This window comes from Hypanus sabinus, chromosome 5, assembly GCF_030144855.1.
Source record: "Hypanus sabinus isolate sHypSab1 chromosome 5, sHypSab1.hap1, whole genome shotgun sequence".
In the NCBI taxonomy this organism is placed as follows: Eukaryota; Metazoa; Chordata; class Chondrichthyes; order Myliobatiformes; family Dasyatidae; genus Hypanus; species Hypanus sabinus.
In genome coordinates this window covers 164,078,275-164,096,816 of record NC_082710.1, presented here as the reverse complement: position 1 = coordinate 164,096,816, position 18,542 = coordinate 164,078,275, and the positions used below count along the sequence as shown (strand labels likewise).

General features: G+C 45.7%; 1 protein-coding gene across 1 annotated transcript in view; it reads left to right on the top strand.

Moving 5' to 3' along the window:
* LOC132394529 (contactin-6-like) overlaps positions 1–17,781 on the top strand; it is a 71,913-nt gene extending 54,132 nt beyond the window's left edge. The window contains exons 8-10 of the mRNA XM_059970810.1: positions 10,005–10,106; positions 10,844–15,066; positions 17,708–17,781. Of these exons, the coding sequence (XP_059826793.1) occupies positions 10,005–10,106; positions 10,844–11,022 (281 nt within the window). The 3' untranslated portion in view covers positions 11,023–15,066; positions 17,708–17,781. The remainder of the gene's footprint in view (positions 1–10,004; positions 10,107–10,843; positions 15,067–17,707) is intronic.
* The last annotated feature ends 761 nt before the right edge of the window (positions 17,782–18,542 follow it).

Sequence of the window (18,542 nt, the reverse complement as noted above, 5' to 3'; positions counted from 1 at the left end):
AAAAAGATAAAAAATCATCAGTGTCCCCAACTCCGATCCTCTCAACATATATATATATATAATCAAAACCGGAAAAACAAATAGGATTGGAACAGAATCAAATGACATCATGTGAAAATATTGAATAAATGGCCTCCAAATCTTTTCAAATTTAATAGAAGTGTCATATACGACGCTTCTAATTTTTTCCAAATTTAGACATAACATGGTTTGAGAAAACCAATGAAATATGGTAGCGGGATTAATTCCTTTCCAATTCAACACAATAGATCTTCTAGCCGTTATTGTAAGAAATTCAATCATCGGACAAGCAGAAGAAGATAAATGAATTGACTCCATCATTGGTAAACCAAAGATTGCAGTAATAGGATGATGTTGTAAATCAATGTTCAATACCATGGAAATAATATCGAAAATGTCTTTCCAATATTTTTTCAAAAATGGACATGACCAAAACATATGAGTTAAAGAAGCTATCTCAGAATGACATCTGTCACATAAAGGATTTATATGGGAATAAAAACGAGCCAATATATCCATGGACATATGAGCCCTGTGCACAACTTTAAACTGTATCAATGAGATTTTAATCAATAGGCATAATAACAGGACACCTAAAACAACCATCCCTGAATCAGTAAACATCAACATGGTTTTGTGAGAGGGATATCATGTTTGATTTATTTATTGGTCTCTTTTTACAGTGATAACGTGCTGTGGGAAAAGGTGGATCTGCTGTGTGTAGATTTCCAGTGAACATTTACTATGGTGTCATATCAAAGGTTATTGTGGAGAATGTAAAACAGGAAGATGACAGTCGGCATAAATGGGTCTTTTCTGGTTGTCAGGATGTAAAAGTGGATGCCGCTGTGTTTGGTTCTGGAAACAGAGATTTTCATAATTTTCTGTTATGTTTTTGCTGTGGGAGATGAAGGTACCAATGATATGGTGGTTAAATTTGACACCAGCTTAAGGAGGAAAGTAAATTGTGATCAGGACGTATGGAGGGTCCAAAGTGATGAGAATGGGCAAATCATCTGACAAATGGAGTGTAAGGTGGCAGAATGTGGAATTGTTCATTTTGTCGGGGAAAATGAAGGAGCGTATTATTGAAATGGGGAGAGGCTGCCGATGCAGAGGGAGCTGGGTTCACTGGGTATCATTAGCAACTGGGACAATTTCAGCTTCAGCAAGTAATCAGAGAAGGTATCAGAATGTCACATTTATTGTAGAGTGAACTGACTATACAAGAGTTAAAATTATCTTCAGTTAAATAGGACACGTTCAAGTTTATTGTCATCTGACTGTACATAATACAACCAAATGAAACAACATTCCTCCAGACCACGGTGCACCCACAAAACACAGATCACTCACAGCACAGAAATCAAAATATCACCACAAATACATTAATAAAACATAATTCAGAGTGCATGTAGTGTGCAGCACAGGTAAACAGTAAACAGCTTGCTGAGGGGGAGCAGTATCAAGTTGCTGGGTGTCAACATCTCTGAGGATCTATCCTGGCCCAGCATCTTGATACAATTACAGTGGCAGCGGCACGACAGCGGCTATATTTCCTGAGGAACTTGAGGACAACTGGGATGTCACCACAGACACTCACAACTTTCTGCCGATGCACTGTGAAGAGCTTTCTAACTGGTTGCATCACCGTCTGGTGTGAGGGTCACTGTACAGGATCGGAATAAGCTGCAGAAAGTTGTAAACACAGTCAGCTCCATCATGGGCACCAGCCTCCCCAGCATCCAGGACAGCCTTTAAAGGCGATGCCTCAAGAAGGTGGCATTGACCCGTCAGGCCCCCCATCACCCAGGATATGCCATCTTCTCATTGCTTAGATCAAGGAGGAGTTAGAAGATCTGAAGACACTGACGTGAAGTTTCAAACCAAACCTGAATCAACGATGGGATCCTCGACAGCTGTGACAGGGTTTGAATGCTATCACCTCTTACAAAGTTAAATCAAGTGACATGGGAGACAGCAGAGCTTCACTTCCAGATGAGCTCAATGTTTTCTCTGCTCATGTTGACTATCAGAACATGGAGGAACCATCGCAAACTCCCACATTCCCCGATGATCTAATGTGTCGGTTGTCTTCAGGAGGGTGAATCCCAGGAAAGCATCTGGTCCGGACTGGGTAACCGGCCACATACTAAAATGCTGATCAACTGTCTGGTGTGTTCACTGAGATCTGTAACCTCTTCCTTCGGCAGAGTGTGGTACCACCTGCATTAAGCAGGCTTCATTCATATTGGTGTTCAGGAAGAGCGTGGTGACCTGCTTCAATGACTATCGCCCAGTTACACTGAGGTACATCGACAGTGATGACATGTTTTGACAGGTTTGTGATGAAACATATCAACTCCTGACTGAGAGGCGACTTGGATCCACTCCAATTTGACAATAGGTGCAGAAGTAGACCATTTGGCCCTTCGAGCCTGCACCGCTATTCTGAGATCATGGCTGATCTCAACCGGATCTCAACTATAAATACCCGGTTCCTGCCTTGTCCTCATATCCCTTGATTCCCCTATCCATAAGATAACCACCTAGCTCCTTCTTGAAACCATCCAGAGAATTGGCCTCCACTGCCTTCCAAGGCAGTGCATTCCAGACCCCCACAACTCTCTGGGAGAAGGAGTTTTTCGTTAACTCTGTCCTAAATGACCTACCCCTTATTCTCAAACATATCAGCTCCTGCCTGAGAGGTGACTTGGATCCACTCCAACGACGTCAACCCGGCGCGGACGGTACGGGAGTCACTGGATCGACATCAACCTGGCACGGACGGTACGGGAGTCACTGGATCGACATCAACCCGGCACGGATGGTACGGGAGTCACTGGATCGACATCAACCCGGCACGGACGGTACGGGAGTCACTGGATCGACATCAACCCGGCACGGACGGTACGGGAGTCACTGGATCCACATCAACCCGGCACGGACGGTACGGGAGTCACTGGATCTACATCGACCCGGCACGGATGGTACGGGAGTCACCGGATCAACATCAACCCGGAACGGACGGTACGGGAGTCACTGGATCGACATCAACCCTGCACGGACGGTACGGGAGTCACTGGCAACCCGGCACGGACGGTACGGGAGTCACCGGATCCACATCAACCCGGCACGGACGGTACGGGAGTCACCGGATCGACATCAACCCAGCACGGATGGTACGGGAGTCACTGGATCCACATCAACCCGGCACGGACGGTACGGGAGTCACTGGATCCACATCAACCCGGCACGGACGGTACGGGAGTCACTGGATCCACATCAACCCGGCACGGACGGTACGGGAGTCACCGGATTCACATCAACCCGGCACGGATGGTGCGGGAGTCACTGGATCCACGTCAACCCGGCACGGACGGTACGGGAGTCACTGGATCGACATCAACCCGGCACGGACGGTACGGGAGTCACCGGATTCACATCAACCCGGCACGGATGGTGCGGGAGTCACTGGATCCACGTCAACCCGGCACGGACTGTACGGGAGTCACCGGATCGACATCAACCCGGCACGGACGGTACGGGAGTCACCGGATCCACATCAACCTGGCACGGACGGTACGGGAGTCACCGGATCCACATCAACCCTGCACGGACGGTACGTGAGTCACGGGATCCACATCAACCCAGCACGGACGGTACGGGAGTCACTGGATCGACGTCAACCCGGCACGGACGGTACGGGAGTCACCGGATCCACATCAACCCGGCACGGACAGTACGGGAGTCACCGGATCCACGTCGACCCGGCACGGACGGTACGGGAGTCACCGGATCGACATCAAGCCGGCACGGACGGTACGGGAGTCACCGGATCCACGTCGACCCGGCACGGACGGTACGGGAGTCACAGGATCCACGTCGACCCGGCACGGGAGCGATCTGTCACTGGATCGAACCTCGGTTCTTGAGCCCCGTGCTGATCTCACTGCGTGATCAGCTGACCGGATGGGGGGGGGGTGGGGGGGTGGGGGAGGTTGGGGGGGTCAGGGTGAATCTTACATAGAAAAATTTAACCCAAATACAATGTTAAACACTGATCACTGTGGCAATGACTTACAATGGCAGATGGTGTTCTCCTTCCTCGGTTCGTATGTACGAGTTGTCCGTAAGTCGGACGTTTGTAACTCGGGGACTACCTGTAAATGCAATTCCGAAGAAAGCATGGCAGTGCCTGCACCATTTCCTTAGCAGTTGGCAGAGATTCGGCACGACATCTAAAACTTTGACAAACTTTCTAACATCTACACTTCTATCGATTTTTAGTGGACACTATATTGACTGGCTGCATCATAGCCTGGTATGAAAATACTAATGACTTTGAATGGAAAAATTGACACAAAATAACGGATTCATCCCAGTACATCACGGGTGAAGCCCTCTGAACCACTGAGCACATCTACATGAAACACTGTCGTAGGAAAGCAGCACCCATCATCACGGATTCCCACCAACCAGGTCATGCTCTCTTCTCACTGTGGCCATCAGGTAGAAGGTAGAAGAGCCTCAGGACTCGCACCACCAGGTTCAAGAACAGTTACTACCCCTACATGATACCAAATCAAACTCATCCCTTCTGTTTGAACACGATCTATTTCCCTCCATCCCCTGCAGACTCTTCTGTCTGAACACGATCCATATCCCTCCATCCCCTGCAGATTCTTCTGTCTGAACACGATCCATATCCCTCCATCCCCTGCAGACTCTTCTGTCTGAACACGATCCATATCCCTCCATCCCCTGCAGATTCTTCTGTCTGAACACGATCCATATCCCTCCATCCCCTGCAGATTCTTCTGTCTGAACATGACCCATATCCCTCCATCCCCTGCAGATTCTTCTGCCTGAACACGATCCCTATCCCTGCATCCCCTGCAGATTCTTCTGTCTGAACACGATCCATATCCCTCCATCCACTACCGATTCTTCTGTCTGAACACGATCCATATCCCTCCATCCTCTGCAGACTCTTCTGCCTGAACACGATCCATATCCCTCCATCCCCTGCAGATTCTTCTGTCTGAACACGATCCATATCCCTCCATCCCCTGCAGATTCTTCTGTCTGAACACGATCCATATCCCTCCATCCCCTGCAGACTCTTCTGCCTGAACACGATCCATATCCCTCCATCCCCTGCAGATTCTTCTGTCTGAACACGATCCATATCCCTCCATCCCCTGCAGTTTCTTCTGCCTGAACACGATCCATATCCCTCCATCCCCTGCAGATTCTTCTGCCTGAACATGATCCATATCCCTCCATCCCCTGCAGATTCTTCTGCCTGAACACGATCCATATCCCTCCATCCCCTGCAGATTCTTCTGCCTGAACACGATCCATATCCCTCCATCCCCTCCAGATTCTTCTGCCTGAACACGATCCATATCCCTCCATCCCCTGCAGATTCTTCTGCCTGAACACGATCCATATCCCTCCATCCCCTCCAGATTCTTCTGCCTGAACACGATCCATATCCCTCCATCCCCTGCAGATTCTTCTGCCTGAACATGATCCATATCCCTCCATCCCCTCCAGATTCTTCTGCCTGAACACGATCCATATCCCTCCATCCCCTGAAGATTCTTCTGTCTGAACACAATCCATATCCCTCCATCCCCTGCAGATTCTTCTGCCTGGCTGAATGCCTTTTAAATGCCTCCCCCACCCCTGGCAGCCCACTCCAGCCCACTTGACACTCTGTAAAATAATTTGCCCTGCACATCTCCTTTAAACTTTTTACCATTGACCTTCAAGCTACAGCCTCTAGTTTTCGACATTTCCACCCTGGGTAAAAGACCGACTGTCTACCCTATCTATTCCTCTCATACTCTTATAAACTTCTGTCAGGTATTCTGCCTCACCCCTCAGCCTCTGACACTCCAGATAAAACTATCAGAATTTGCCCAATCTCTCGTTGTAGCTCATACCCTCTAATCCAGGCAGCATCTTGGTAAAGCTTTTCTGCACCCTCTCCAAAGCCTCCACATCCTTCAAACTAACAGCACACAATATCTCTACAATGTCTGCAATTCTGCCAATATTCTTTTTGTCATCAGAAAAGTTTCCATCTAAATTTCCATCCAAGTCACTTCCGCATTACAAGCAACAGAGGTCCCAGCACAGATACCTACAAAACACCACGAGTCACAGACCCCCACCCAGAATAACAACCATGCTGAAGAGTAGTGGTCACCAACATTTTTAAGCCCAAGATCCTCTACCTCGGCCTTAGTGAAAGGCAAGATCGACCCCAGATCGATTAGTTACATGCATGCGCACCGGGGCAGAAAAGACCGGAAGTAAAACCCTGCAACCTGGAAGTAGAAATAATGTATAAACACCAGCGGTCACTTCATTTTTTTGCACCGCGGACCGGTTTAATATTGACTACATTCTTGCGGACCGGCCGACGCGGGGGGGGGGGGGGGGGAGGGTGGGAGTGGTTAAACCACGGCTGGAATACAGCGATACTCGAAGCAGGTTCCTTATGTCCAGTCTACTCCACAATTTAGTTTTCGTGGCTCTCAGCACTTAGCTTCTGTCCCACTGTTCATGTTTTAGCCACTGAAAAAACTCAGAGGGTTTGTCTTTAAGTGCAGGGAGCTTGGACTCAAGGTGCAAAAGCAGTTTTGAGGGATTCATTGCCTCATTACACAACCGCTCACCCGTCTGCTGCCAGGTGCCTTGGCCAGGTGCAGCTGTTCCCGTACCGGGGCCGCGGTGGTCGCAGTCTGGAGACAGTGACTAACCGAACGGGGAGTGTGACAGGATGTGCGTCCGCCCCCCCCCCCCCCCCCCCGTAGGATCTATCGGCCGACAAAAGTTTGGCTCGAGGGATGACTTTCAGTCGATCACAGCGAGGTAGCGGCTCTGCTACTTACGAAACCCTGAGCCCGAATTAGGTCGTCTGCAAATATTTTAGCACCAGGTTCATGAATACTTGGTGTGGTAAGCAGGTTTAGAGGCAGCGCCCATCTGTCCGTTCTCCTGGCCAGTAGCAACGGCACTTCCCGCCGGCCGCATGTGGCGGCCAGTTACCCGAGGCCAACCAGTGATCCCTGGCGCAAGGGTATCACTGCGTTTAGGTGACTGATGACCTCACATGTATTCAAGTTCAACAGTGGGCGTGACAGGGAATGAGGAAAGGTGCAGCTGACTCATCGTTTCCTCGTGGACCGGTGGTTGGGGACCACTGAAGTACACTGTGAGTGCGGGGGAGCAAGCGCACTGGGCAGAAAGAACGGAACTAAAACCCCCCAACCTGGAAACAATCTCTCAACAGTATTCGTGTATTTATTTTTGGCACCTTTTGGCACATTGGTCCTCTTAAATCAATATACTGAGTACAGGAGTGGAATGTTATGGTGAAGTTGGATATGAAATTGGTGAGGCCCAGTTTGGAGTGCTGTGTGCAGTTTTGATCACCTACCAACAGGAAAGATGTAAATAAGGTTGAAAGAATGCAGAGAAAATTGGCAAGGATGTTGGAGGACCTGAGATACAGAGAAAGATTGAATAAGTTAGGACTTCATTCCTTGGAAAGTAGAAGCATGGGGAGAGATTTGACAGAGATCTTGAAGGGTACAGATAGGGTAAATGCAAGCAGGATTTTTCCACTGAGGCTGGGTGGATCTACAAATAGAGGTCATGGGTTAAGTTTCAAAGTGCATTTATTATCAAAGAATGTAGAAATTATACAAGGTTGAGATTTGTTTGCTTACAGGCAGTCACAAAGCAAGGAACTCGAAAGAACTCATTTGAAGAAAATGAGACCAACTCCCCAGTGCCCAGAGAGCAAGAGAAACAGAAACACCGAAACAAATCATATAAACAATAGAAGCGAGCAACCACAACAGCATTCCAAACCAAACTGAGTCTTTAGATCCAAATCCCTGGAGCAGCCTGCAGTAGGCCCAAAGCCTCGGTATTTACTTCATCGTTTTAACGGAGTAAACAGCTGCAAAGTGCACAGACATGAAGCACAGCAACCAGGGGCAGTCTCACAGCCTTAGCGTCACAGAGAGAGAAACCCCCAGACTATCTGAGCTGGTGTTTAAATTCAAAGTTCAAAGTACATTTTATTATCAAATTATGTATACATTATACAACCTTGAGATTCATTTCCTAACAGAAAGCCGTCAAACAACGAAACACAAACACTAACCCCATATATCTGAAAAAAGTCTCTCTAACGCCAAATGTGCAGAGAATTACAAGAAACATGTCCAGGAGAAAGTAAAAGAATAAATTAACGTACAAAGAAGACCTTCCCTTCCCTTCCAGCTCCGAATGTTAACAAATTTGACAGGACTGATCATTCAGAGCTGGAAGGGAAATTGGTAATGAATGGAAGGTATGCTTCATGGGTAAGTTTAATGTGGGGAGATAGTGGGATAAAATCTAGACTGAGATAAAATTCCATGATGGGGCAACAAGGACAAAGAGAAAGGAGAGGCTGATGAATAGTCTGACCCACAAGTCTCCATGGAGACGGGAGACAGATGACACTGGGACCAAGAACAGAGAACAAGTTGCTGGAGGAACTCGGTGGGTCAGCAGCATCTGTGAAGGTAAAGGGGTTTCACACACAAACTGGTCCTGCTGAAGGGTTTCGGCCCCAAACATCGACCCTGCTTTGTTCTGCCTGGCCTGCCGAGTTCCTCCAGCATTTTGTGTGTATTCCTCAGATTTCCAGCATCTGCAGATTTTCTCTTGTCTGAGGTAAAGGGGTTGCGAACATTTCAGGTTGAGACCTGATGCAGCTTGTTTTATTTTTACACAAACATTCACGGTTTGGTTCATATCGTTGAAAAACATCAAGGTGATGACCTGGGGGATAACTTTGGATTCCAGTTCATCTTCAAACAGTTCAGTGGGGAAGAGCTGAATCTATTTGTGATTAGTTAAACCAGTTTATCAGACAGGGTGTTCAGGCCTGTTAATCTTGAGTGTATAGTGATGGAAGTTGTGCCAATGGGCAGAGTCTCAGGTGAATGAGTTATAGTTATAATGGGGAAAGGGATTTGGTGATATGAAGAGGGTTTGATTCAACACCTCAGTAACTCCTGCAATGTTGACTATAAGGTTGAGAATGTGAAAGAGCATTTGTGAGGGAATTGAGAGAAATTCTTTTTCAGTAATGTGGTGTGTGAAGAGGGTGGGAATTTAGGTGGTGGGTGCAAAATAAGAAACTAGCTCTTCCATCCCCCCCCTTTCTTGAGAGCAATTGGAAATGAACAAAAGCCACTACAAGAGAGGTGTCCTTGGATCGTGTGCACTGCTCACCACTGGATGTCCTGGACAACCTCTCCCCTTATCTGTATGAAATATCCCAGCATTTGGACAGTTCAGCCTGTACCCTTGAGCTGTTTAGTTTCAATGTTGGAATAAGCCACTGCCTGATGCTGTGAGCAGCTGTTCCAGTCCTCGGCATCAGAACAGGATTCACAGTCAAACAGTGGAACCTCAGTGTTACAGCTGGGGTTGGTTTTTGTTAACACTGGCAACTTGATGTCAGTCTCAGCCCTTGAGATCATGAGGGAATACAGCAGAGAATATCGACAGTGGCTGTTGCCTTATCTGCTGGACATGTCCAGAGGGAAGCAGCAGTCTATCTGTTTCCACATGCACAGTCACTGGCTGAGGGTTTATCTAAGTTATCAAATGTAAAACAAATCCTGGTAGCAGCCACAAACTGTGTTTTGTGACTCTCTGAGCTCCCCATTTGCTGCAGTGGTGAGTGAACTCCTGAACCTCCTTCAATCCAAAGCTCTGACATCTGATCCATTTCAGAGTTGTTTGGGTTGCTTGATGTTTAGGACATGCAATATCGTCACCAATCGAAACAAACCTGAGTCAAGCTCTGTTACCGGGACATTTGTCCATTGATGCATGTGTTAAATCATTTATATTGTGTGGTTATCAAATGTTGTAAATTTCCTTTTATTTTTGAAAAGATTCTCAGATGACCACAATTTGGTGGAAGTTGAAAGGCGTCTGTGATATTGTTCTCATCAATTGTTTCGTCATTGCCTGGATCGTCAGCGCTACGACCTTAGGTATGTGGTCAAATGAACCTGTATGAAAGTGATGAACTCAGTTCTCTGCAGGGTGGTTGGAATGCATTGAGTATCTCAGTCAGTACATTGTAAGATGCTTTATCAGGACCACCAGCATCTGCAGTCCTCAGCCCCACAACTGGGTGCAGGGAAATCTGCTGGAGGTTCAGACAGTGATAGCCAAACATCAACAGTTCAGAACCACCAGAAACACTGCACAGGTCAGTTGAACATTTACAGGTCAGATAAATCACTGGAGGGCACATAGGTAAACTGGACTGAGTGATGGAACTTGGGTGATTCAGTGAGTTTCCAGTGAAATTTTCGGACAACTCCATAACCAATCATTGTGGATGTCAGGTGACTCAAACCATGGACCATGTGGGATGTCTGGCTGCAGTGTCGTGCACTCCTCAAGGTGCGGCCATTGGAACACCAGAAGATGCAGCCAGTGCAGAATATTGACAGCAAGTGACCAGGATAGATTAGATTGCAGGGAATAATTCAGGTCTGGAATAACAGGTCAGCGTGTTGTTATCCCACATCGGAGGCCATGCAGAGTCAGTTGGTTCAGTCATGTAGACAAAGTTAGCAAGTCTGGGCAGAGGTTGCTACATTTCCTGTCCTGTGGAGATAAGTGGAATAGTTTGGTTCTTTGCAGCAATAGGCAGCTGTTATGGTCATTTACCTGATGAATTGTTACAGGTTTATTCATTTGAATCTGTTTTTAATTGCAGGCCTTTCCACCATGGGAATCGTCACTATCGTCTTATCAATCATACTGCCACTTGTGTTCATTTTAATTCTGACGTGCTGGCGCATAAAAGAGTATTTGGACGCAGGTATCTGTCATTGTATTTTCACACTTGTGTATCAACTCCAGTCACATCTCCAAGTAACTTTAGACTCATTTTAATAAAAAGATAGAAAAGAAAAAAATAATCCTCAACCCCACCGAACCCTCTGGATTCCTGTGATCTGTGGGATGAAATTGTCTGACATCTTTCCCAGTTATGAAATTCTGATTTACAGTGTCACCACACTGGAATGATTCTGGAGTCACCTCTGATCTGACTCCAGAGGGTCTTTAGAAAAAGTAGTCTGGAGAGGAACGTGTCTCAGCTCACTGGTGTTTGATCATGGTGTTGTCAAATTTCAGCATCATATCAGGTTGGTGTAAAGGATCCCAATGATGGTGAGGTGAGTGAGTGAGTGTTTGGGGGCTTTTCTCATCCTCGATACAGTTGGGTGTGGGAAGGCCTCTCCTTCAAGCTGTTAGTCATCTTAATTAGATATTTGATTAAATATTCTTGTTTCAGACTGAAACAGCTAAAAAGCACAACTACTTCCAAGGTCAGTACAGTCAACAAAGATGTCTTAATGCATTTAAACTAACTATCGCTGTTTAAAACTGACGGAAACAACTCTGATTGTGGATGGAAGTGCCCACGGAGTAAGTGTGGCTGTAGATCGGGGTTACAAAGTGCGTTTAAGGAAACGGGGATTTAAACTCCCAATACCGACTATCTTGCTGGCAAACATTAAGTCTCTGGTGAACAAAATCGATGATCTCAGAGCCAGGGTGCTGAATCAGAGGGACATTAGGACCGTGAGTGTCCTTTGTTTCATGGAATCCTGCTTAATCAAACCCTGTGTGGATGAGTGTGTGCCTACAAAGACTTACTGCACATTCTCAAACAAAAAGCCGTGGATGAACCAGGAGGTACGTCGTCTGCTGAAGATCTGTGGTATTCAAGACTGGTGATCCAGACTTGTACCAGAAAACCAGGTATGATTTGCAGAGTTATTTGAAGGGTAAAGAGATAATTTCTAACGAGGTTGAAAGCGACATCGGATGTTTGCAAGACATTACTCCTGCAAAGTAAAACCCAATAGCATGAATGGCAGCGATGCTTCATTACCCGATGATCTCAATTCCTTCTATGCCCGATTTGAAAGGGAGAACACAACTACAGCTGTGAAGATCCCTGCTGCACCTGGTGACCCTGTGATCTCTGTCTCAGAGGCTGACGTTAGGCTGTCTTTAAAGAGAGTGAACCCTCGCAAGTTGGAAGGTCCCGATGGAGTACCTGGTAAGTCTCTGTAAACCTGTTCCCACCCACTGGCGTGCATTCAAGGACATTTTCAATCTCTCACTGCTACGGGCAGAAGTTCCCACTTGCTTCAAAAAGGCAACAATTATACCAGAGCCTTAGAAGAATAACGTGAACTGCCTTAATGACGATCACCCGGTAGCATTCACATCAACAGTGATGAAATGCTTTGAGCAGTTGGTCATGACGAGACTGAACTCCTGCCTCAGCAAGGACCTGGACCCATTGGAATTTTCCTTTTGCCACAATAGGTCAAGGGCAGATGCAATCTCAATGGCTCTCCACACGGCTTTAGACCATCTGGACAACAGGAGCACATATGTAACGATGCTGTTCATTCTCAGAACCAGTGTGGAGGAAGTGTTGCACATTGAGAGATCTCCACTTTTGGATGAGATATTAAGCCAGAGTCCCATCTGCCTTCTTCGGGAAGGTGGAAATGATCCTTTGGTGTTACTTCTGTTACGAAGGATGAACAACTCTAATGGGCAGAGTGGCCCATGCCCCCCTTTTTTGGAGAATCGCAAATCGCTACTATTTCGATGCTGCTAACAAGGAAGTAAGAGAGACAAAAGGAAATCTGCCAGGGCAGTTGTTACTGATAGCAGCTTATGAAAGAGAATGAGAGAGAGAGACACAGCTGAGAGTTACCCAGGGTGGATCGTCTCCTAGTGACAAAAGAGGAGATTTACTGCTATTGTCTTTTGGAGAAGGATTGTTTACTTGGTCCTGTTCGATTCATTGAAACCCCTCGGGACAACCAGAGTGGGCTGGTTTAATGGGTTACATCATCCCAACCTGATTGACAGCTGAGACCCCGTGAGTGGGGATAAAAGTGAGGTCTGGGGTAACACCCCTCAGACGCACCAGGAGAAATGCTAGTGAGCAGCAGAAACCCACGAGACAGTGTGGGACATCGGAGACTGAACGAAGGGTCGGTAAATTTTAACTCTCAGTGTTTATAGCGAGACTGGTGGGGGTGTATGTGTGTCCACCCTTGCCTGGGTGACGAGTCCACCACTGAAGAACGGTCTAGCTAAAGGACGGAGGGGTCACACTTGAATGGCCACAACAACACATCGACGGATCAAAATCATAAAGGAAGGTTGGCAAAGACCATAGCTGTTACTGTTTGCGTGCTCTCTTGCTCTAGTCTCTCTCTCTCCAACAATTGCAACACAGCGACCAACAACTACCGCAGCCTGCATGAACAGAACTGAACTTTATATTTCCATCTGACAATTCATTATCCCCTAGGCAACGATAGAGCTTGTTTTATTATTGATTATTATTATACCCGCACTTTTAGGTTTAGTATTGCTAACATGTATTATCTGTATATTTGCATTGATATTGATTTGTATATTTTTACTAATAAACGCTGTTGAAAATAGTACCACCAGACTCCAACGGACACTTCTATCTTTGCTGGTAAGACACCCAGTTACGGGGTTCGTAACATTCCCAAATGAACAAAGGATTTCTCCCCAGTATTGGAAAAATAATTCTGTTAACCAACATAACAAAGCCATCTTTTATGTAACTGTTTGTTTCTTCCCCCAAGCTATCAGACTCCTCAATACCCGAAGCCTGGACTGACACCTTGCCCTACTGTCCTGTTTATTATTTATTGTAATGCCGGTACTGTTTTTGTGCACTTTATGCAGTCCAGTGTAGGTCTGTAGTCTAGTGTAGCTTTCCCTGTGTTTTTTTTATTACGTAGTTCAGTCTAGTTTGTTGTACTGTGTCATGTAAACCATGGTCCTGAAAAACGTTGTCTCATTTTTACAATGCACTGTACCAGCAGTTATGGTCGAAATGACAATAAAAGTTGACTTGACTTGACAAAGGCAGCTTTGACATGACTGTTTGTTCAGCCTTACTCAGTACAAACTGAGTCTCATTCCCTCCAACAGTGACTGCACTTAAAGTACTTCACTGTCTGGACCAGAGACTGGTAAAAGATGCTGTGAGATTACAGGTTCTGTTTCTCACGTGGAGAAGTTCACTCTGCCCCTGCTCACAGGAGTTGGCTGAATTTTTCAGTTCCTGTGTGACGTCATTGAAACGATATGAAGAATGTAAAGAGCTGTCAGACACACTCCTGTTCCTGGCACGATGCAACATCAGACCCTGATATCTGAAATAAAGTCGCTGGTGACAATAAGTCTGATGTGCAGGTGTCAGTCAGCTGTCTGGGCATCAACCTGCCCTTCACAAGGAGACTTTCTCTCCTCGAATGTGCCCCTGACCAGATTGTGGATATCAGCCTGAGCTCCCCTGGATAAATGAGTGGGAGAACTTTTGTGACAAAATGTGGAATCAAGCCAGAGGTTGAGAGTTTCAGTGACTTTCCAGTGAAATTGTGGGGTAACTCCATAACCAATTGTTGTGGAAGTTGGGAAAATCAAACCCTGGATCATGTGGGTCAGTGTAGTGCACTCCCAGAGGAGTGGCCATTGCAACACCAGGAGGAGCAGCTGGTGCAGAATATTGGCAGGAGGTGACCTGGAAAGATTGGACTGGAGACCTCTGAGGACAACTGATCAGGGTCATGAATTGTCTGTTCCAGGTTTCCCACCGTACAGGACATGCAGTCGATAAGACTGGGCAGAGGTTGGCACATGCCCGTCCCCGCAGGGTGAAAGTGGAACAGTTTGGTTGTTTCCAACATTGTGCAGCTGTTGTGGTCATTTCTCTGGTGAATTGTTACATGTTTTCTTATTTGAATTTATTTTCACTTGCAGGTGATTCCATCAAGGATGCCTTGTGGGATGTTGGCCTGATGTTGCCATTGGTGAATGTTATGATTCTGGTTTACTTGATCTACAAGAAGAAGTTTTATGGTATGTGACTTTACCTTCGTCTATGAGCTCCAGTTATCTCTCCAAGTAATTTCTGACTAATTTTAACAAAGACATTAATGAAATGAAAACTTGAAAAATCATCCCCCTTCCCCCACAGACCCCCCCCACCCCCGACACACTATGACCTGTGGGATGAAACTGCATCATTTTTCACCCAGTTGTGAAGTGTTGGTCACAGTGATACCATCTCTTACCTGACTCCAGAGGGATCTTTAGAAGACATCGGGTTGAGAGGAAGCTATCTCAGCTGTCTGGTGTTTGACACGTGGTCTTGTTCAACTTCAAAATGAAATCAGCTGAGGAATGAGGGACAGAATCCCCTTTATCCCAGTGATGGTGAGGTGTTTGCATGATAGGTATCCCTCTGATCTTCGATAGAATTCAGTGTTGGGAGGCCTCTCTCCGATCTTTCCTGGATATTTGCAATAGTTTTGTTTTCAACAGCATCTTCCAGACAGTCAGCACAAGGGAACACATTCCCCCTCTTCCTCTCCAAGTTGTAATTGCTGCCTTGGGTTTGTTCTTCCTGATGTTGCCATTCATAAATGTGGTGACAATGTTGTGCATCATCTGTGTGGCTGATCCTGATGATTCTGATAAAGGTAACTGACTTTGTGTATGAACTCTGATCACCTCTCCAAGTAATCTGTGACTAATTTGTAAAAGATATTTGCAAACACTTTGTATTCAACAGCAGTTTCCAGTAAGTCAGCACGAGGAACACGTTCCCCCTCTTCCTCTCCAAGTTGTAAACTATCCAGGGTTTAAAATATTGACATTCCTTCCTCATGGCCGAATTCAAGCAAGTCCTGGCTAAGTTCACTTTGAGATCTACTTCACCATACAGGCTAAAGTTGTCCAAGAGTAGAATCAATGTTTGTACAGTAAACACCCCCGGCTGTTTCACAGGCAAATGACCAAATGAAGTCTGTCACCAAGCCAAGTAAAGCAAGATGAGGGCAGATGACCCCAGGCTCGGTCAGACAGTGGGGTATCAGAGAAAAGCTTGAAGGATTAAGGAAAGGTGGTGAGCTTTAGTGGGGTAAATTCAGAGGTAAATAACAATTTGCTGAAAGCACAAAGATCAAGCTTGCTGAGAAAGAGGGGATTAGAACAGAAATATAAAGGTTTATAGACTGCAGAGAGGAAGGGGAAGCGAGTTGGAAAGTCAAAGCGGTTTCTGAAAGTATTGATGAGCATTGAGCTGTAATCTGAGTGAGAACCAGTGTAGGACAACAAATCTGAGAAAATGACAATCACCAGGGAAGAAACACTGAGTCAGTTGTTGGAGCTGCCATCTGACAAGTTGGATATCCAGATGGACTTCATCCTGGGGTCTAAAAGAGGCAGCTAATGACATACTTCATGCAGCAATTTAAATGTTCTCCCTGTTCTGAAAAGTTTCCATTAAATTGGACAACAGCAAATGTGATTGCTTTATACAAAGATACCAAGAAATGACAGGAGAGTATGGGTGAGGGGGATGTGTGGACGTGAAACTTGGCAAGGAGATGGGGTAGAATATAGAGACAGGTGAATCTGCAGACAGATACAATTGTCAGTACTGGAGTGATGTGTAACATTTCGAAGGGTTGTTCCTGTGGGCAGATTGAAGGAGCAGAGACAGATGTATGATCTCGATCACAACCATCATGGCATCCTGATAAGTTGCTGCAAAAGCTGAAGGATGGAACTGAGGCATTATGTTTATATTCAGGATAATCTTTCAACACGTCTACATAAAGTGTTCCAGCATGTGGACTGTTCAGCCTGCACCCTCGTGGAGTTCAGTTTTCAATTTGAACCAGAACACTGTCCGATGCCATTGAACAGCTGGAAACAGTGATGTTGTGATTCTCTGCATCAGAACAGGCTGTACTGTCAGACATGGAACTCAGTCACTGGCAAAATGTTTAATTGCTGTCCTCCAGGTCACTGGGATAATTCAGCAGAACTGATTTACAATGGCCTGACATCCCATCCACTGGATGTACCCACGGACAAACTACAGAGTAACTGTCATTTCCACATGTGATGCCTGTGGGTCAGTAAGTTATCATATGTAGTGTTTCCAGAGGGAACCAGAAGATGCTTTTGGTCCCTCCCTGGTCTCTCCACTTGTTGCCAGTGTGTGAGAGCTCTCTGAACCTCCTTCAGTCCAATGCTTGAATGTCTGGTCCAGTTCTGAGCTGGTTGATTGTCTCATGTTAGGACACTGAATATCACAATGAACCTGACCAAGCCCGGGTTCATCTCAGTTCACTGCAGCACTTCATTGATACAAGTTTTGAATAAGTTGTGTAGATTGTAACTCAGGGGGATTACTACTATCAGGGAGGAGGCACATGAGCCTGAAGACACACATTCAATGATTTAGGAACAGCTTCTTCCCCTCTGCCATCAGATTTCTGAACGGTCCGTGAACCCATGAAGACAACCTCACTATTTTTGCTCTCTCTTTCACAACTATATATCTCATTGTAATTTATAGTCTATTTTATTTATTGCTGTGTACTGTTGCCACAAAAATACAAATTTCATGATGTATATCAGTAATGATTAAGCTGAGTCTGAATTTTGATTCTGAGAATTTCAAATGGTTTTAATTTCTTTCTTTTAGGTGGGACATTCTTCCAAACTTTCTTTAACCTGGTATTCTTACTTGGCATTTCTGTCAGCAATTTGATTCCAGGTAAGTGCTCAAACATAATTCTGTATTTACATGAAATGATGTACTTGGTACTGAGCAGAGGGATAGAATGAAGTGTCTCTGTCAGAACATTGTGAGCTGCTTCATCAGGACCGCAAACACATACAGTTCTTGGCCCCACAGCTGAGGATGGGGAAACCTGCTGGAGGTTTAAAATATCTGAATGTCCATTTTAGTTTAAATCTCTGTTCAGAAAAACTGGCCGCACAATAGTTCAGTCAGGCAATGATCTATGACCTGTAGTCTGTATAGAGTCCATGAAGTTGATGCCATTTTGCCTTGCTTCTCTAGCCTCTGTGTCTGTCTGCTGAGTAAATACAGATGTAAAATATGCATTTAAGATCTCCTCGATCACTTTTGGCTCCATGCATGTATTACCATTCTGATCTTCCAGAGGACCAATTTTGTCACTTGAAATCCTTTTGCTCTGAACATATCTGTAGAGTCCCTCAGGATTCTCCTTCTCCTCGTCTGCTAAAGCAACCTCAAGCCTTCTTTTCACTCTCCTGATTTCTTTCTTAACTCTTCTCTCATTTCTTATACTCCATCAGCCCCTCATTTGTTCTTACCTGCCTATACCTGCAATGTTCCTCTTTCTTTTTCTTAAACAAGGCCTCAATATCTCTTGAGAACCAAAGTTCCCCACACCTCTTGTCTTTACCTTTTATTCAGACAGGCTCTGTATTCTCAAAACTTTATTTTTGAAGACCTCCCACTTACCAAGTGCACATTTGCCAGAAAAATT